Genomic DNA, 21,843 nt, shown 5'->3' with positions numbered 1-21,843 from the left:
CTTAAACTGTGCTACACACTAGTAAGTTAGCACATTCAAGCCAATCTAAGTAATCAAAAATAATCAAAAGTCTTAATAACTGATTTCATTCAGTATCTATAAAGCTTGTAGTGTTCACTAGTGTATATTAGATTGTATTACAGATGTCAGGTACACTGGTATGCTATTTTTGCATTCTCTTCACAACCTTTGCCTTTACATGTTCCCCTTTTAGATGTATCAAGGTGAATCTCTGTACCCGTGAAAAGAGATAAAAATAGCAATAGTGTGAAAGACTGGTTCAACAAGTCAAAAGCGCACAGGGAGAAACCAAGCCTTCATGTGTGTGTATATGGAGAGCATTGGAGTCAGGAGCGGTAGCAGAATAAGACAGCTGTGTTTGGTGGGGTATTTTTAAACGCATCAATGCTGCTCCAATCCCCGCGCCTCGCCTGACCTATTTTTAGCCAGGGCTGGCCATTGTTCTATTTCTGTCACCTGTGGGGCCACGCAGTTGTTGATTCACATGCAAATGAAGGCTCATTCTCCTCCCCTGGCTTTAGCATTACTGCTCCAGAGTCTTTCTCAGTACACACCGCGCAGCTTTTCCTCTGGCAACTCAGATCTTTGCTGCTGCTCAGAGGTGGACTTTACAGAGTGTTTTGAAGAAAGAGTAGTTATTTTCTCTCTCTCTCTCTTTAGTGCGTGCTTGACAGAGAAGGAAGGAGGAGGCAGAGTGAGTGAGTGAGAGAGAGAGAGCCTGTTGTCTTGGTCGCTTCCCCAGAGAGCGCGGCTGAAGGGAAGGGGTGGCTCTTCTGGTGACAGGAAGCAACACTACGGCTTGCGATGAAGACCTGAGCGCTGAGTGGAGTATGCTGCAAACCATTTACGAGGGCGAGTCCAGTTTCTCCACAACAGACATTGGACAGTACCAGCAGCAGCACATTGCCAGCAGCAAGATGCACAACGTGAACAACTCAGGTGAGAAAAAAAAAAAGATAAGACAGACTCGGGCACTCGGACATCCTTCTCCATCCTGTCACTCTCCTCTCCTCTCTGCTCTCTCTCTCTCCCCCTCTCAACTCTTTTCACTCTCTCATTCCCAACTCAAAGATTCTCAGTCGCAGCAGCAGCTTGGTAGGAACTGGTGCTTCTCCTTCGTTTCAAGGTATTTACTGTGATGTTTACCAGCTCTGTTCTTGTTAGTTTAAAGTGTTTGGCTACAGAGTGTTGCTTTTGACACCTTAAGCTGTGTGTTTCTTAGTGCTGAGCTTCACTTAGGGGATGTTGCGCTCGTGTTGTGCAAGGCTGTTCTGTCACTTTTCAGGAAGCCGGATTTTTTTTACAGAAACTCTTAACTCAACTGTTGTAAGATACCAACACAGTAACTCATTGTCTGGGCTATTTTGGAATTGCATTGAAAGTGGGTGACATCAGAGTGACGGATGACTAGGCACTGTTATTGACTAAACATGAGTCATGCTTCATTTGGTTAGGTTTTTGTTACCGGCTATTGATAAAGCTGTTATATATAGTCTTGTTGTTTTGTTAACATGATTTAACATCAGTGTTGCGTTGCTTTTAGCAAATTCACTGTCAAGGGGATTTCTGGGAACAAACAGAAAGTAGTCATATGAGATCTTAATGGAAAAATGCATCCTGCCCTTTGACCCTTCTGTCAATAAATATCTTAACAACTTCATATTGTAACTTCTGTATTAAAATAACATGACATTGTGAAGAAACAGTCCACTTATCTAGCCTTTAGATTAGAAAGATTTTATGTTTGTCTCAGAGCTAAACAACAGATACAGAGGAGTGCACAGTGAATTGAGGCTCCTTGCGTATTCTGTGGGTCAGCTATTCTTAGGTGAGTTATTTTCAGCTTATGGCATTAGCCTGCTAAGATTAGGCATGTGTGCGTTATCATTCCATCTTGGCGCGTCTCGCTCTAACAGTGGTTTGGAACAGATATTTATAGAGGTTCATTCTGCTGTTTGTCAGTCTAATTTGTCCTTTCCACTTTATAGTAAGTCATTTGACGGTGACTAATATTACCGGGCTTAAAATATCCCTCTTTTGTGTGGTGGTTGTCATTTTAATGCTGTTGCCATAGTAGACATCCTTCATCAGCATATCATTGAAGAGGTTCAAAGTTCTTGACATTTTTAAAATATTACACTGTCCCATTGCATCAATAGGTTTGCATTCATTTTTTCTTATTTGATTATTTCTATTATCAAAGTTCTGTCAAAACACTTCTAACATGGGCTCTGTTGTTAATTAACTCCCACAATGCATTTCAGTCAGGTAAAATATAATGAAAGACTGGCAAGCAACCTTTCAGACAATAATGACACTGTAGCTTTCAAGTCCTCTCATCTACATCTATTCACTGGGTTACATGTGAAGTGCTCATTGCAAAAGGGACATGATACAATGGAAACTGGATTTGCAAAGTGGATTTGAAATAATAATGATAAGTTCAAAACCATGCATTGTTTCTTGTAAAAGCCGTATCAGCTGCATGTGCATATGGTTCAGACAAGGAGTTTAGCCTGCACATTTCCAAACAACAGGATTGTTGTTGTTCTGGCCTGTGGCATTAAGGTCAAGTCCTAAGTCTGGATTTAACAAGACTTTAACAGATTCCACTGTAGTCCTTTTCAAAGCTATACAACATAAGAAAGTACTATCCTGTCCTATATCCTATGCTTTGTTGAAAAGATCTCTATGTAATCCCTCAGTCGTCCAGGTAGGATCTATAACAAAACAAGGTGGAATTCTGTTGACTTTTTCATACACCTATGCTTTGTAATTAAATAAATTCACAAATTAATTAACTCATCTTATTTTAACCACAGAGTAAAATACATAACATAACACAAAATAGTAATAAATTTTTTTTTTATCCAGTAGTTAGTCCTTAGGCAAGTAAGCTGTCCAAGAGATGCTGGACAACACAAAGAAATGCAAAAGAGAACTAAGAGTGCCTGACTCCATTAAGAGTCAGACACTTTCCTTTTCACCCTCATTCATTCATTTACTAGAGTCTAGACCACTAGCTACAACAAATACTTTATTCTAAAGAACTACACACCCCTAAACATAAGAGCAGAAACAGACACATACTCCATTGTTTGATGAGGCGTAAGGTCTAAGAGCAGTACATGACTGGTGACTCTTTTCAGTGAGCGCTGTTTGTTAACAAACAGCCTGAAAACTACAGCTCTCAGCTGCAACAAGGACGAGCCCAAGTCTTAAAAATAAAGACCTGTTTCCTGCTTTAGACATGCCAGCTGCTCAAAATAACAGGCACTTAATGAGAGATCCAGCACCACATTGCAGTCCCCAGCATCAGCTTATTTTTGCCCTCAAACATCTCCTCTATCTCTGCTGCTATTTATACTGTCAGAGAGGGAATATAGATCAGCAGCCATCTCCACGGGCTCCAAATCCATGCAACATACGACATGTTTAAGGAGTAAACACTGAGCTGCTGGTGCTGTTATGTACGAAACACTCGCGTGCGTCACAGATAATATATACACTGATAATTGATGAGCTGTGGTCAGCATCACACTGAATAAAAGCCTTTTAAGCAGACATCACAGTCTATGGGGAACAAGTTGTTCTGCAGTGATCCACGTGAACTCAGTACACGAATTATCGCATTTATATGAGCAGGGATTCAGGTCTGCTACAGGCCATTGCTTTATGCAACACCATAAACATAAATGTGTTTTGTACACAGCTAAAGTTATAGAAAATTATGACAATGTTCTGTTCTACCTTCATGTCAGCACATGATCTTCCTCCTTGAACTGAATGATTTGCATTTGATTCTAATAGTACTGGTTTGAGACCCATCGTGCTTGCGCCCCCTTGTTATATATATATTTTTAAATATTGTTTGTCTGTTTTAAACACATTAGAAAAGCACATGAGCGATAGCCATGCATTTAGGCCTTATATGCTCCTTGTTGCATCCAGCACCTTGCGCTAAGAAGCACTAGCAAGCTGTGTGATATTTTGTTAATATTGTGTAGGCACTAATACTCATATCAGTTACAAGGTACAGGGTTTAAATGAATCTCTCAAAGTGTTATAGCCATACTCTCTCACACGTGCGGTGACTAAATATACGTGTTACATCTTGCTCTCATGTGATGCTGGTGGTGTCATTGGTGATGTGTGCGAACGCTGCTAATGTGGCGGGAGGCAAAAAACAGACACTGATCCAACGTCTCAAATTAAGGCTGTGATTGTCGCCGCGACCGCCGGCAGGGCTAATGAGAGGCATCGCAGTGATAGAAATAAACACTTTGGAGAGGCTGGCCCGCGACGCTACTGCAGCAGGAGTCCCAGCAGGTCTGCGTGAGTCACGAGTGAGTCCACCCCCAGCCCCCTCTTTTGGCAGGACCTCCACACTCAGGAATGTGGGCATGGGGCTGGGTACTCATCTCCCCCTGGTGCTAAAAACAAATTTGGGAGCTGTCATTCATAAATCTTTGGCTTACCCATGCCTGGAGATACCTCTGTGCACTTTCGCCCTGGATAATATTAGAAACAAATCCAATAACAATGTATTCTGGGATATTTTGACTTACTTTTTTAGATATTCAATCACCAATATAATTAGCAAAATATTACTAGTTAATAATTGTAGAATTTCTATTGTGTCATATTACATTTCACAATTTTGATTTGACTTTGAAATATAGAGCTAACAAATACCACTGGGATTCAAATGTCCTTTTACAATGCAATTTTAAAAAAGTGACCTGAAAATTGATGTTACATAAAGTCAGTGCTACGCCTTTTTTTGCCCGTGTTAAATTGAGCAGGCGGCCCTCACAACTGTGACAGTCTTCTCACATTGTCTATATTAAGCCCCTGCTCAGAAAAGCACTTATATATAGCCATGGTTACTGGTGGTGGTTCCGTATTCTCTGCGTATTTTTACCATACACAAGGCATAGATTTCATATTGAGGTGGCGGACGGGTGCGCTTCACTTAAAATACACTTTATGTGACAGTAAATCAGAAGTGTGTATATTTTAGTTCTGGTGGTGGCTGCACAAGAGAGACATATTTCATTTCTCTTTCTCACATTGAGGTCCAAATATAGCACACCTTCAGGGCTTATTATGTTAGTGCAATATTGTCACTCTTTTGGACATGGCCAGCCTACTATAATAATAGACCCGGCACATACTGTGGTTGTCTCTAGTGCCTCAGTTATCAAAGGTACCTTAAGCCCTCACCCTTGGCCCCTCCTCTCCGCACCCTCACCCTTTTCCCCATCCTGCTCTAAACCGCTGCCACTGCGACGCTCAGCGAGGTGCCCCCATCAAAGTGTGGCTCTTAATGCCAGTCACAGCCAGGGCACAGAATGAAATATGAGATTAATTAGTTATCACAGTGGTGAATTCTCCCTGGCAGCAGCAGGTGTTTTTTTCTATATTTAGGTCCATTAGCCGAAAGCAGTGCTGTCTGACTGTATGGTTCACCAGTTTCGTCCCTGCTCACAAAAATAGTTCTTTGTCAAAGTACTTACAAGCTAAGATTAATATGATCTGTCAAGAGGAAGAGTCCATGCTACAGGTGCCTGCTCTCCCTGTTGTTCAATGGGAGCTTATTTTAGAACACACAAAAAGAATTAGAGCACAGGACTACCACTTCTCCCTCTTTGAACATCTCAGAAAAAACAACAACTTTGAAAAGTAGCCCTGGTGTCAGCAGGCTTTTGCAGCTCTTTTGTCTTTCTGTGCTGGGGGACTCCTTTTCCCTTATATAAGAACTGATATAAGAGTCAACATGTGCCACTGTAGGCAGGAGATGACACGCAGCGAGACGGGATATGTGCGGGATGGGGAGACATAATTACGTAGCAGGCGTTGTCATGGCAGCGGCAAGTTAGGGTGGTGGAGAGAGGGAAAGAGAGAGAGAGAGAGAGAGAGCGAGAGAGAGAGAGGGCGTGGGGGTTGTCACAGACCAGAATTGCGCCACTTGCTTTTATGTTGCTATTTATAATCATCAGTACAGCATACACATGGAATGGTGGCTATGAAAAACAGGCTTTAGGGCAGAACGCACAGGCAGTAGACAGTGGACCTCATACAACAGTAAAAGAAGAGCACTTGAGTACTGTTTCAAATACTAAATGCAAAACACTTTTATTTATTTTTATTCCTATAAAAACTACAAAAAAGATTATATGAAAGAGTGACAATATTCTAAAGCTCCTGGGTACAACACTTACAGGAATTATAAGTACCTCAGATTTTTTGTATTATTATGCAGTCAGCACTAAGTATTCTCTTTCTTGCATGTAATTTTGTGATAATACATCAGTGTACTCCATATTGATGTATCATCATAAAATGACTGTGGTCATTTCTATGTTAGATTTAAATAATTTAAATTCAGTTCATGATAATTGTGATATAAGTAGTGTGTTGAAAGAACAAGGCATGCAGCTTAAACCTATTGCCTAATCAGTGATCATCTCTGCGGAAGAGGAAGATAAACTGGCCTTGTCTTTTATGTACTTTACTTTACTGGCAATCGATCTTCTTTGGTGTACTGCTATATAAAGAAACAAGAGACCAAAGGGATGCCCTCTCACTTTGTATCTCACAATTGCTTATAACGAAAGCACTTGTCAAAAGATGAATGTGCTGTTTTATAGAAGGTTTATGCTCACAGAACACACTCACAGGTCCAGTTCTGCGGGATGAAGTGAATTATCGGCATGCCCAGGTTCTTGTATTTATTTACTAAACATGAGGCTATTATTAAGCGGCAGAAGTTACCATGTTGACATTTCATCCCAAATGTTAGTTGAGGGTGCTACTCTGTTGGAGGATGTTGTGGATGTTTTGTTTGTTTATAGGGGAGATCAAAATTGCGGCTTTTATTGATTTGAAAGGTGGTCTTTTCTTTCGAATTTTGTATGAATTTTTTTAAGTTTCACTGACTACCTTTCTCTCTCTCTCTCTCTCTGTGTGTGTGCCACAGTGGACATAAAGCCGGACGTTCCTCTGTCTGTGGAGCCCCTCTCCCCTCTGGACCTGCGTACGGAGCTGAGGATGCTGGGACCAGGCTCAGACCCAAGTCTGTGGGAGCGGCAGCTGCAGCAGGAGCTCCTGCTCATTCAGAAGCAGCAGCAGATACAGAAGCAGCTCCTCATCAGCGAGTTCCAGAAGCAGCATGAGAAACTGAGCAGACAGCACCAGGCCCAGCTCCAGGAGCACCTCAAGGTCTGAGCACACAGACACTAGAAACATGAGAGACATAAGGGACATGAGGTGCATGAATGACATGAGTTACATGTGGGACATGAGGGACACGAGGGACATAACAGATATGACGGACATGAACGACATGAGTGACAAGAGGGACATAAGAAACGGGGACAGAGACAGGAACAGAGCAGGAACAGGAGCATCTCAAGGTCTGAGCACAGAAACACTGGAAACATGGCTGCAGACATCATGAGAGTAAAGGACTGGATACTTTTTATACTTCTTGTAATAATCAATAGTAAGAAACTATTTCTGCTAATGCACTTACTTAATTTAATGCATTCAGCAATTTTGCAGGCTCTTTAACGCACTCAGCACATTAAAGAGAGTTTTGTTTGCACAGATGAGCTCAGCGTGGTTCACTGCAGTAAAAGTGCCGTAGACTGCAGTACTACTGTAAAATGCTTTGTTTCACATTACTCCTGTTTCTGACTCTGTCCTATGCACAGCTCCAGCAGGAGCTGCAGGCCATGAAGCAGCAGCAGGAACTGGCCGAGAAGGAGCGTCGTCTGGAGCAGCAGAGCCAGCAGGAGAAGGAGCAAGAGCGCCACCGCAGGGAGACGCACGTGACTGCACTCAGCCTGAGGGCCAAGGAGCGCTCCAGAGAGAGTGAGCCTCATCACCACACCACACCACAATGTCGAAACATGCTCTGACTTGTATTTTAATATAATATTTATAGTATTATTTAAAAATTGTTTAATATGCAAAGATAACTACACATTCAGATGCTCAAGGAGCCATAAAATACTTTGCTTGGTGCCATGCAGGCTCACAATTTAGAAAAACAGTCTCTTAATAGACAGATGAAAATAACTTAGTGTATAGTGTTTCATTCTGTTTTTACCTTACAGCTAATTATAGAATAGATTTATGACTTTGTCAGGATGGGTAATTTGAAACTGTGTTCTGCAACTGTAATCCCCCAGTGGGAAAGAACATCTCACTGCAGTCCCACTACAGCAGCCCAAAATATACAGACACACACACCACAAGGGGGCGATGTTTCTACATGAGATAGAGCTGCAAGAGGAGGAAAGGGGGATATGGGGAGGTTTCTATGCAAAAGGAATTAAGATGCACAAAGTTCTGTAAAATATGGTTATCAGATTTGTCTGCCTTAGGGTAACCCCAATCCTTCTGTTTGTCTCTGCTGGTCTCACAGGAGCTGTGGCCAGTACAGAGGTCAAACAGAAACTCCAAGAGTTTCTGTTGAACAAAACTGCAAAGGACCCTGTGAGCAACGGAGGCACCCATTCTTTCATTCAGCACCCAAAACTCTGGTACATGTAAGTAGCACTCACTCCAGCTGAATAGTATTGTTTTGTATTCCTATATAGATATTCAAATAAAGCCATCTTAATAGTGTGGAATAAAGTGTACTTTTTTGTGTTCCAGGTCCTCTCATCACACATCCCTGGACCAAAGCTCTCCACCTCCGGGCGGCACCTCCCCCACCTGCCAGTACACGCTGCCATCGCCCATCGAGAGCAAGGACGACTTCCCCTTGAGAAAGACAGGTTTGCTTCTTTCCATGTATAAAAATACCCCTCACTGCAAGGACGTACAGTACCACATCCAGAAATAAAAAGGGATAGATAAGAAAAATATGCATTATCACATTTAGTACTTTAGGAAGTTTACAGTTCATATTTTATGTTATTACAGTGAATGGTGCTTTTCAATAAAGCCAATAAATGTTTAAAATGGGCTTGCAGACAGACGTCTACTTACGCCACATAGGGCTTCTTGAGGTTGGAGCTGACCTGCTAATGACATCAGTCAGGCTCAGAGCAACCTTTGACCTCCAGTTCATTACCCCGGGGCTCTTCATTAAACCTCCCTATATACTGGCACACGACACAACAGTCACCCCAACAACTATATTTCTGTTTGGATTACTCTAGATTAAACTATTATCATCTGAATTACAGGCTTTGGATTCATGTGCACATAGTAATTTGACTCCATGTGGTATGAATAACGTTTTTTAAGGTGTTGGTATAATTAACGACACTCATTTCTCAGGGCATTTTAAATTATCTTTCAAAACACACCAAAACGCAGCTCAGGTTTGTTGGTTTAAAGTCTGAGAACCCATTTAGGGGGTTGGCTGCATAAATAAGCAAAAAATCTACCTTTCTGGTTTGCATGAACACAAGCCAAACCCCAAACTTCATAATTCAGCCATGAGGTCACCAAATTACATTATGCACCTTTCCCCTTCTGTGTCTCTTTTAATTAAACTGAAAAGCAGTTATAGGTGGTGAGTTATTTAACTACAGACCTGTCATGTTGTGTATATATGCAATTTAGAGCTCAGGCAAAGAAATTACCTTTGTGAAAATAAGCCGCGTGTTGCTGGAGTACAGATTAGAGACCGAAAAGAAGGTTTGAGTCAGAATTTATTTGCTGTAATTTTCTTCTGAGAAAAGTACCTTGTAAATATATATGTATATGCGGGACATTTGTGCTTAGTATAATATGGTGTCTTTCCAGTTAAATAGCCAGTTTTCTGAAATAACATAGTCTTTATGGCAGCATTGTTTGTCTTTGACCTCATATACTTAAAAGACATTTATACAAATACCTCAAGGGTAAAATTTCAGTCCCTCTGCTCTTCATCACATTTTCATGCTTTCATTCAATCATCTCTTCTCCCTGGGCCTATAACTCCGCCGCACTGATAAAGCTATACTTCTTTGGCCCTTTGAATTCCTCAATCTATATGTGGTCATTTCCTGCTCTGGTCTTCCTCCCCCACTTCCTGTCTGTCTTCATTAAAGTCCAGGGAGAGCTTGGCACGCGAGGAGGGGAGGGGGCGTGCACAAAGGTACTGTTGTTTCCATGGGCTCGCGCTGTCACTGGCGGCTGATTGGCAGGTGGTGCACTGCTAAGACTGGCACACAGACAGGATGGACCTCGACAGCAGTGTTTGTTTAAGCAAAGATAGCACTCTCCAAATGAAGTGGAGATGACTCGGGCGCAGACGTCCTGTGGATTCTGCAGCCTGAGGGGCCCCATGGCACCTTTATGTGGCTGAGGTCAAGTGACAGGGAAATATTAGGGTTTAAAATAATTTTTGCTAGAACAGACCATATGCTCAAAAGTTTATTTAGCTATGTAACTCAACTTCTTTTGTAGGGGTTGGTGATTGAGAAAAATCTTTAACTCTATAATATTTTTGGATACAATTTCAATTTCACAATTTGTTTAAATCCTTCATAAATGTGCTCAAAAATACCTAAATATCCTAAGTGAGATTCAAGCATCTGTCAAAAGTGTATAAACTGTATTAAATAATATAATATTGCTTACTCTCAAGACAAGGATTTTAATTGTATCTAGTAAACAAAATTTCGCCCATCTCTTGTTGTTTGTATAATTGTCTTTGCAACTTCTTTCAAAGTTACCTATGAAGTTTGCCTACCAAGGTCATTGCACTTAGTGTTCAGCCCTTCTTATTTGTTAAAAGTCTATTGCCCTAAATACGCAATTACCCAAGTGGCCCCCTTTATTGGCCAACCTGTTTTCTTGGTATGCTGATATCCTCTTTGTTTCATGTACTAGAATAGAATGGATTGTAGACTCATGATATAAAGTAGTCTGTAGTAAGAATAGTTGCAGCTTAACACTAAGAAGTAGCAACACCTTGCCTGGTGTTGGTGACCCACTTACCAAAAGTGTACATTCAGCAGGTGCACGGAAGACTTATAATAATCCCCCCCAAAAATCCCATACTGTAACAAAACCACCAAGAGAACAGCTAAAGTAGATTTTAGGTCATTAAGACTAAAAATAGTTTGCTTAGCTATTTTATTTGTTATTTGAGTTTATGTATTTTCACTATTTAGACTGCAGTTCTTTGTTTAGTTCGGTCTGTAAACCATCTGTCCAGGTTCAGGGTGTAATGGACTCTGGCCTTGACGGTGACAGCATGCTTAAAATTCTGATTATACGGAGATAGTATAACACATTTACTTGCAAAGCACAAGCCCCGCAGCACCTCTTTCAAATACAATAAGCAGGTTGATTTATGTGCGCAGCAGAGCGGGCATCCAGTATATTTTCTTTAAGTGAAAAGTTGGAGTAAAGTGACCCTGGCGTTGGCTTGTATATGCGCGCCATCATTACCTCCTGTTGCACTGCAGTTCTCTCGGGACGTTTTTTCCACAGACACCAGTGAGAAAGTGTTTGTTCTCAAGCTGTGGTCTGGTGTTCCCGTGGCGACCAATTGGGATGCGTAGCTTGGTGGCAGCAGCGTGTAAAAATAGAAAGCAATCAAGGCAACAGATTCATAGGACTCCCTGCAGTGTTTTCTCTGCATTTATCTCCCCTGCCTGCTGTCTTCCTCTCTCACTCACTCTCATCTACCTCACACCCCCAGGATTACAGGGCTGTATTATGGAAGAGGGTTTTGCTGCTTTTGACAAAAGCCAGAAATAGATTGTGCATTTGGCCCCCTCCAAGTGCCCCTATCACCGCTCCACTCTCCCCGCAGCGCTCCCACGTCACGCCATTTCTCACTGCTGTGTGTTCTACACATCGCATAAAAGACACTTTTAATTATTGATCTGAGCTAAATATTTCATACAGGTTGGCCATTGTGTAACAGGTTTACATAACTTGGAAGCAGACTACAGCTCTGGCTCCCAGTCAATAGAGCAGCTTATGTATTCATTTGTATTTGTGTCAGTGTGTAACACTGCTGTATCTGAACGCTGAAAGGGGCACCAAATGAGGCTGACCCAGCCACAGTCACAATGAATAGTCTGACGCACATGGAATATGGGAGAACATTATTATATTATCTGTTATGTGAGGTCTGCTTCTAGCTTGTTGTGAACCAGAACAAGAATCTTCATATAGGACTTTTCATATCTAAAAGTCACCATATCCCTGCTTGTCATTTGCTACAATACAAAAAAATATATTAAAAAAAACCTTCACACCTTTTGGGTATTTACCCAAAATGTATATAAGATGGACAATGCAACTTCACATAAAAAATAAGTAAAATACATGAAAAGCTGTCTGATGTGTCTGATAAAACTGCGTGTTTGTGTTATTGGCAACAGCTGTCAATGCCAACTTAAAAGCACTAAAAAGTCTTACACTATTCCTCTATCATCAGCAATGGACTTGATTTGTGACTGTGAGCTGTGGTGCACGTGTTAGACTGGTGTATTGGGATCTCTCTGTTTTGCATTAGGATGAAGGCGAGCGCGGGGCGAGCTTGAAACATCTGCCATGTTTTTGTGTTAGTTTAACTGTTGCTACTGTATCAGAGTGTGGTCACCAGGGCGGCAGGTAGCGGACTATTTCACTTAGAGCTTGGTGTGTTGCTCGACCTAATTTGGTCCAGATGAGGTGGAAGTGGGCCCGAGCCTGACTCAATTCATTTATCTGAAACCTGCTACAAAAGTAACACAACCTCAAATTATTACACTTGAAACCTGACAGCATTGCTTATTTCCAACAGATTTATTGCTCTAACTTCTCATTTAGATTCATTTATTTGTGATTTACTATTTAGGTAATGAAGTTTATGACGCTCATTGCTCTACTCGCTACATGACTCTATAAAAAGACACAGCGCAAACTCTTTTTATATCTTGCATTTGTTTTTCTTGCAGCCTCTGAGCCAAACCTGAAGGTACGATCGAGACTGAAGCAGAAAGTAGCAGAGAGGAGGAGCAGTCCAATGCTGAAACGAAGAGACAGCAACATTATGACCCCGTACAAGAAGAGGGCCCTAGAGATAATGGGTAAGAAATTACTGTTGGCTGTTTTTCAATTGTAGAATATTTTAGGCCTATAAAATGTTGTGATTTCATATTAAAAATAGCAATTGATTATGCTATTTTCATTGGAATTTTCTAAAAGGAAAATCTATAAATGTTGAACCTGATTATTTTTTATCAGTGAACCATTTAAATTAAACTTGTTTCATTGTTAGTCATCCTGCAGTTGTTGTACTTTGCAATGCAACACTAGAATTTCCCTATTGTGAGACAAAACAGATCCTTTTATCTTATCTTTGTTTTAAACTATTGAAAGCTGTGTTGCAATTTGAAACCAAGCATATGTATATAAACCTACTGTAAAAAATGCATCTGACTGACCTGTAGTGTTTTACCATTCACCATTGTGTGACTGTGCATACTTCTTCTGTTTTCTAGATTCAACGCCTACTAACAGTGCTCCTGGCTCAGGTCCAAGCTCGCCAATTGGAGCCTCCAGTGCCTTGGGGGCTGAGAACGGACCCTCCTCTCTGCCCACTACCACAAAAACCGAGGTAATTTTCCCCCACCAAAAATTACACCCACTTAAGATCATGAGGATTTCTGCGGTCAAAACACATACTTGAAAAACAAGAATCAATACATGAACAGGAACATAAAATGACTTGGCAATGCGCACAAAGTTACATAAACGAGCATCAAAGAACAAGCTAAAATATTTTAATGACAAAAATAGTCCTAGTGAACCTTTTGCACCCAGTTTTTAAGGTTAATGTAGGTGACCGGGTTTAAAATTGTGGTGGCCGTGTCTGAGATGTGCCTATAAAATATATTTACTACACCGTTTGGTTAAATGGTCAAGTAGCTTAATTAGATCTTGTGAATGTCTGTGGTCTAAACATCTTTTTTATTAGCACTTTGTCTAAATCTGTTGCTACAAGTTTTCTCTCAGACAATCATTAAAGCCTATGCAGAGAAAGTTACGTGATTTTTGACATTTCCCCTGAAATATCACAGACAAAAAACTGCTTGTTGAAGTCTACAGTTTTCAGTCCCCCTCTTGGCCACATGCCGTTGTGTGAGCTCCTCCTCATTGTAGATTCGTGTCTAGTGCTTCTTTTGGACCAATTCTTCACAGCACAATGTTTTTGGGTGGCAGTTATGACACATCTCCCAACAATGTTTAGGAGTGCAGCTGTGTTTTCCTTTAAGTACCGTTGTTTACTCTCCCAAGGACCTCCAGTGACTCGGAGAGGGGAGAGCCGACCTGACATGGGGCGCAGGGTTGGGGCTTGGGGAGACAGACAAACTGTGCACTTTAATTGATATCCCAGGCGCTGGTAGCCAAAGACACTTGCATGCTAACAACATAAACAGGCTGGATTGCTATTGTAGCCGCCTAAGCTAAAGCTCTCATGAAAGCTATTGGTTGAAAGACAGAGCTTCATGTGGACCTCATGCCTGTTGCAAAAGCATGAAGTGTTTGTGCACCGTTACATTAGGTATCCTTTTTCAGAGGGAACTGGTCCCTGGGGTCAAATATAGGCCGGATATCCACATACAGGTCACTGAATAGTGGCAGGGGTTGGAAGGATAAACATGGCTGTTCCCAAACCACATGCTGGTGCGTGGCGCAGCTGGGTACAGGAAGTGTGCCCCAGTGGAGCTCAGGGCGGGAGCACTCTCACCCCCATCGGCCAGAACTGGAGACGCATCCAACAATGTTTGATATCTTTAACGTGCACTATGTAACATTTTGTGTGCAAGGTCTGCAACCTTCTTGAAGATGTAATTGCTTTGTTCCGCAGTATGATGTAATTTTCCATTTATCCATTTAGAGTCTTTTCAATTGCAGGTGTTTTATTGCTTAAAAATGCTTTCTTACTATGAGTAGCCTCCCCTGTCCACAGATCTGACCTAGATAGATGCCACACTGTGGGACAATCTAGGCAAAGGTTACATAGTGCACCCTTAACCCCACAATCAATGCAGCACTTTTTCATATTGGCTCTCCTTACATAAGTTGTTCATGAATCTCATACCTTTCCGTTTTCCACAAAGAGACCTGTTGTTCTTCACAGTACATTACATTTTGTATTGCTGTTCTTGTTATCTTTAGAAATGGTCCATAGCAGGATTTCTAAAACTGTCGCCTCCATCTAAATGTCTCCTTGGATTTGTTTTGTTTTTTTTCTTGCATGTTCGATGCAGCGATGGCCTTCACAACCAAGACTGTTCTGTCCAGAGGGCTCTGTGTCAATGCTGAGTTTATACACCTCTCCTTCTTTACCCAACATCTCCCTGGGCCTTTCCACTGGTGTAAGTACAAAACTATCCACATCCTCAGACAATCTGCACCAAGACATGTTTTTATCAAGTTCAGAAATCATCTCCTCTCGCTTTGTGTTGGAGTTAGTGACCTGTGGCTTTCACTTGATGAATACTGGATTTCAGTCGCTGCAGTGTAAAATATAGGACATACAATATCATATTGCTCTGAGTCTGAGACTTAATAGTTTTCCAAATCCAGTTTTAATGAAATTCTTGACAACAGTGCATTATAAATACACTTTTTTCTGGTACATTCTTCAGATATCTGTTTAGCAGCTGCACTCACTCCTACAATTCAATTTTTAAATATTTGTCATAAATCCAACATAATCTATGCATCAAGATCTGATACACGTGACACTGTTACATTAATGCTTATGAATAAAGAAGTAAATGTATTTTTGATATACATTTCAGGCTGCGATGGGTTTGAAAGACCGATCGACAGAGATCAAGCATGGCCTCCCGGGACACCTGTTGGGCCCTGTGCCTCTTCACTCGGGTCTGGAGTCCAAAGTGAGCCCCAGTCACCAGGCTCTTCTCCAGCACCTGCTGCAGAAGGAGCAGATGAGGCAACAGAAAATGCTCTCCTCAGGTACACCACAGTCTGCTCTGTATAAAACCTTACCACTTTATTTATAGGCCTCACCATATGGGCTTGTAAACAGTAAACGACTTAAAAATGTATAACTATGGCTCAAAATATAACTATAAAAATATTAAAGTTGCACTCTGTAACTTTTCTGGTGGAATGTACTGAATCAACTCCATGGATATGTTATTGCTTTGTCCAGATATTTCATTGTATAGCATTGTATTTATCCATGGAAACCGGCATGTGACACCACCAGCCCAGAGGTAGCCTCTGCATGGTTTTCAAGGTAATTTTTAGACGTTAAAACACCTGTCATGCAAGACAGGTATATTGCCATGCTGTGGAACAATACAAGCATGACAAATTGTACCCTTTTTCAGAAAAATTACATAGTGCACCTTTAATCCAATGCCAAAATGCAATTGCTTTTGGTGTAAAAAGAAATACAAAGTATTTGTTGGCACATTTAATGGCATCTGTGTGAATTTACTTGAGAAAAACTCTTTTCCGGTGAGTTCTTCGGATTTTTGTGAACCTGGGTGCCAAAGAACAGGAACTATTCATGACTTTCCAACATCAGGGAAGTAATTAAGACGTTGTATATGTGTTCAATATCAACCTGGAGCACCCTGCCAGAAGGATGGTTTGGCTTGAAAATCTCCATGAGTCATTGCTGGAGAAATTAAGAAGTTAGTGAGTCAGAAAGTTCAAGGTGCTTTTTGTCGACATTACCACACATTTAGTCAGGGTTGGTAATATAAATGAATGGCTCTGAATTTAACCACATTTGACTTTAACTGTCTTTATTGTCTTGTCTCTGTGCAGGCCCTGGCTCTATGTCCTCCCTGCCACAGTCTCCTCTGGCCATGAAGGAGCGTCCATCCAGTACCAGGCCCAAACTTCCCAAACACCGGCCTCTGAACCGCACCCAGTCTGCACCGCTGCCCCAGAACACACTGGCCCAACTGGTCATCCAGCAACAACACCAGCACTTCCTGGAGAAGCAGAAGCAGTACCAGCAGCAGGTCCACATAAACAAGGTACACCACGTGACTGTTTGAATCGCCAAAGAGACATTTCACTTTCATTATTGCCCATTGTCTTCTCCTTTTAAGTTCCATTTTTACTGCAGTCTCCGATTTATTCTCAAATTCATTCTATTTTCAGTCTTTTGTGAAAGCAAATGTGCTAGTACAAGTTTACAGTTTCACTTCAGTGTGTGCCTTCCCTGAAATCCTCATGTTATTTTTGCAAAGCAAAGAGGTGCAGGCTGACTTCAAATAGGGAAGAAATGCTTCCCCTGCACTAATTCTGTTATCATAGCTTAAGGCATCAGTGCTGTTCTCATGCTAACGCTGTGAAATTCAATTCACCTGAGTTCAAATGAAGGAAAAGGACCCGAATACATTTTGTTCCTCTGTGCCAATATTTGTGTTTCTGTGAGCTGGCCGAAGTGACCTCTCTTTACACAGAGAGTAATTATTCTGGTGAGGGACGTGTGTGAGGTGGCAGACACAGTGAAAGGCAGCATTGTGTTAGCACACGACTGATGTGTCCCAGAGAGGGGCCCAGAGAGTCCTGGGAACAACTGCATTTCTTACCCCATAGTCTTAAAATGGACACATAGGAGGCATGCTGTAAAAACAGTGAGAGTACAAGATATTTAACTGTGGTGTGAAATTCAGCAGTTAAATGCATCTAAATCAGCTGTGATTTTTGTCCAGTAACACGTGAAGGGCCCAGGGCAGATCACTCAGCCCAATGAGATCGCGACTAAAGCCTCTTTAAGTGGAGGTTATAAATGGCCCCTAATCAGGGATGAGCCCTCAGTGTTTACTGAGAGGAGCTCTGAAACATTGCCCTAATTAATTTCCAAGCATTCACTGTCTACAGCAGGGGGCACTCATGGAAATCTACAGAAGCTTAAGAAGTGATGAACTTTGTTTACTAATGCCACTCTGAGGTGTATTTATATATGGCCTGGCCTCTATTCTGCAGACAGTAATGCTGTGTGAGCCAACTGTTAAGTGTGAGCTCAATTAGTGGAGCCATCTAGTGGCAAAGTGCCTTGAAAGGAGCAGAGTAGTGAACACTAGAAAGATAGAGACACTAGATAAGAACAGTAACAAAGGCTAAAGGCTGAATAAATCAATGTGAAAATGCTACTAAGGTAATCTAAGATCATGGCACATATCAGATATTTATTTGCGTGCCTGACTTCACTACATGCATAAACAAAAGTCTTCTGCATGGTTCTGTGATAAAAGATTTGATGTGTAAAGGTTTGTGCTGTGGATATCATCATTAATATGAAGAAAATGTGTTCTGCAGCTGTTGTCCAAGTCCATTGAGCAGTTACGTCAGCCCAGCACACACCTGCAGGAGTCAGAGGAAGAGCAGGAGGAGCTGCACAGAGAGCATAGTGAGCGCATGGAGGAGGACAGGCTGCCCCCTGGAGGTGTCATCCGGAAGCACACCCTCAGCAGCAGCAGCAGTGGCTCTAGTGCAGAGCATCCAGACCCCCACATCGGGGTCATCAAGGTCAAAGAGGAACCACTCGACAGCGAGGATGAAGCTCTGAGCAATCCAGGCTTAGAGTCGGATCAGACCTCCTATCTGCACCAGGTCAACGGGCGACTGGTGATAAGAGCCATGATCTAAAGGATGAGGAGGACACACACTTGTACATTCACAGACAAATACACACACACAGCACTTCACTAAGGCCAGCTCTTCTCCTCAGACCACTCTGGACTCCACGTCTGTGACCTGTGTGTTGTGATACAACTCACCTCTGTGTAAATATAATGAAGACATTCTTTTTTTATGCTCCCCAGGAGTTCACTCTTTGGAAAGTTGCATGTGTATATAGAGATACTATGGATTTGGACATTACTAGTAATTCTGGGACAGATGTCAATCTTACCAATTCTGTACATTTTGCCATAAATAACTGAAATGAATGCTGTTCAGCTCAAGGTGTAAATGATACATAAGAGAACACTACATTTGTGTGATGTTCAGAATGAAGTGGTGTCCACACTGATTTAATGAACATCAGTCGAAGAGAGAATGTACTTAAACCTTAGCAGGACTTACCCTCAGGACTATCTGAGAGGCAGAGTGTTGCCATTGGAAACGTTTTCGCTGCTGAGATTGCATATTGGAGGATAAAGCACTAAATCCCGGACTTTGGGTGTGCAGGCATCTCCACAACACGTACCAAATCTCTGTGTCACTGCTTGTCCCGCACAGGGCCTTAGCTCTGGGCCTGGCTCTCCTCGCTGTCCCCCCTGGGTCCAAATCAAAAGCTCGGTCGGGTTCCTGCCCAACTTTTCAGCAGAGGAGTCTGGAGAGAGAGAAGGAGGGCCGGGCAGGAAATGCCTTCTAGAAGCCAGGAGCTGCAGTGATTCATGTGTGCAGGAATGTTGAGAAAGGAGGACCTCGGGTTGGAGGAGTCCAAGGGGCCAGGCTCGAGAATTGATTTACTGTCAAGGCGAATTACAAAGTGAGTGGGGATATGGTTAAGGGAGTCCTTTTTAAAGGGAATCGCTTCCTGAGTATTCCCAAGTGGCATGCTTACCTCAACACACAGGTTTGATGTTACTTCAATAAAAACCCCGGATGGCTCCACTCTAATTTTCTTATTTTTGTTTGTTGAGCCTGATTCCTCTCAAAGTGCCCATTTGAAACATGTAAAATCTGTCTTAAAGTGATCAGTCAATTGTATTGCATAGTTGAATCTTCATGTTTCATTTGTACTTCGTCAGTTCAATGTTAAAGAGAAATGTTAGTGCGAGGTCCTGTGTTTGAATGTGGAAAGTCCAAACTGTTCATCTTTATGCTGTACCCTCCAATTGTCCGCTCTTCATTGTGATGTAGTGTAAGTAAACACAATCAGAACAATACAAGGCTTGTTTTTGGCTCTTTTTGACTTGGTTGTAACAGGAACCCCTCTGGTGCCAGTGGAGGGGTGCAGCTGGAGGCGGGACGGGGGTTTGTGGTCTGTTCATAGATGTTTGCATTTCTTCTTTTTCATTTGCCTTTGTGTGATAAACCTTCCTTTTTTAAATAAAGTTTGTTTTCCTCCTTTGTCTGACATTGTTTACTGATGTGTCATACTTACTTAGCTTGTTTACAAAATTGTGCATTGTTTTAGGTCTAAAAATATCTTAACCGAAGAGTTCAGAGTTAATTTTGGGGGCATTTTTGGCAGGAAATGGTTAATATAATATAGGCAATGAAACAACATAATGATTCTGCCATTTATTTAGCTTCACTCAAAAACCAATCAGCTTAGTATGTTGTTTAGGTATTATATGGCTTTGTATACCATTACCACACTGAGGCCAGCGACATGAAAAGAATAGTATTCTCTGAACACTGAATTTATTTATTTTCTTTAATTTAATGCAACATTGATCAACTTGTCTTTGATCACTGCTTTTGTAAAACTTACCAATACGTTTGCACCGTACTGTATGTCTCCTATTTCAGAGGGACACAACTTTTAGGATGTTATTGCGAGGACATAGTGAACTGCCTAAATCATTAGAGCAGCCTGAAGTTCCCACACTGGGTCCAATAACAGCCCTGTATTTTGGGGGATCTGTGTAACCCTTTAAAGCGAGCTTAAGCAGCTTTCTCAAACATGTCTTTGATGTTGGCAAGTGAGCCTTCTTGTGGCAGCATTAGAGCAAGTCAAGATAAGGTGAGCTGTGAACCGCTGATATATGACTGGCACTGACGCTTTCAATCCAGGCTTAAGCAATTTCATAGCTTTAAGCCTGCTTCATGGGACTGAGAGGTTTACATGCAATGTGGCATTTTGTACGACAACAATGTACTAGTCATATTCTGGTCAGTGTATATATTTATATAGATAGAGGGCGAAATAGCTTGCAAATTTTAGTAACAGTATATTTTTTTAACACGCAAACATGAAGAACTTTGATTATTTCACTTTGAATTCAAATGATGGAAGCAACTCACATTGTAAGGGGAAATAAATGTGTTTTACATAAATTTGACATTAAAATAAACACCTTCACTTTTTACTGATTAAGTCATACATTCTTGTGTAGTAAGTATACTGACTGTTTTGACTGCTATAGTACTGGATTTGGAAGAAATGGTGTCTCTCAGTATTTAACTTTCAGCCTCAATTATAAGCCTGTCTATTGAGAATGTATTTTTGTGAGACTTTGTGATTGTTCTTTGTGTTTCTACAGTTTTACAATAGGAAATGTATTGAACACAGTATATAGCTTATAACATACTACATGACAGTATCTCACGTGCATTGAGTTCCTTCACATTAGGAAGTATTTGAGTTCAATTAGACTCTTTCTTAAGTTGTTCCCATCTGTCTTGGGCTTCAGGCTCTTGTGATTTTAAATGAGCTGTTACAAAGGCCAGAAAAAATAATAAATTCCAAATCCGTCTGCACCACCCTCCCCATAGGTCCACGCAGCCATGTTGTAAAAGCAAACAAGCATTTTTAAAGGTGTAAGGAAGTATAAGGAAAACATAGGCCTAACTATTTCCTAGGAGTGGATTAGCCTAGGAGTGAGTGTGCAGTTTTATCACCCACAGTGCAATAAAACTCAACTACTTGAATGCGGTACATGCAAAAAAATAGGGCCATAGAGGATATTAATGATACCACATAGTGTGATACTTCTAATGAGCAAGTACAGGCCAGAATATCTTAAGGGCAACTCTATTATGTGAGAAAGCACATGGTAAAATAATTGCACTAAACAATTAAGGTTTCAGTGCATATTTTGAGAATAGGAGAATTTATATACTTTACTTGGGCATTAAAGAAACAGTTGGAAGACCATTTTATTAGAGGTTTTGTAAATATTGTCAATCAATTCC

The 21,843-nt window shown here is 41.3% G+C and overlaps 1 protein-coding gene across 2 annotated transcripts; it reads left to right on the top strand.

Moving 5' to 3' along the window:
• The first annotated feature begins 557 nt into the window (after positions 1–557).
• hdac9b (histone deacetylase 9b) lies at positions 558–20,059 on the top strand. Of its 2 annotated transcripts, none has more exons than XM_055163257.1 (11): positions 558–960; positions 7,004–7,245; positions 7,740–7,899; positions 8,456–8,579; positions 8,689–8,810; positions 12,927–13,058; positions 13,473–13,588; positions 15,246–15,353; positions 15,783–15,960; positions 16,786–17,000; positions 18,292–20,059. In XM_055163257.1, the coding sequence occupies exons 1-11, from the start codon at positions 852–854 to the stop codon at positions 18,619–18,621; spliced, it is 1,836 nt and encodes a 611-aa protein (XP_055019232.1). In that variant the 5' UTR covers positions 558–851; the 3' UTR covers positions 18,622–20,059. The 2 variants fall into 2 exon arrangements, with proteins under 2 accessions (XP_055019232.1, XP_055019231.1); XM_055163256.1 differs by having other exon boundaries at positions 559–960; positions 7,740–7,901; positions 8,449–8,579.
• Positions 20,060–21,843: the final 1,784 nt, after the last annotated feature.

Source organism: Boleophthalmus pectinirostris, unplaced genomic scaffold, assembly GCF_026225935.1.
Source record: "Boleophthalmus pectinirostris isolate CB_2022bp ecotype Guang Dong unplaced genomic scaffold, ASM2622593v1 HiC_scaffold_6, whole genome shotgun sequence".
NCBI classification, from domain to species: Eukaryota; Metazoa; Chordata; class Actinopteri; order Gobiiformes; family Gobiidae; genus Boleophthalmus; species Boleophthalmus pectinirostris.
This window is presented reverse-complemented; position numbering and strand designations above follow the sequence as displayed.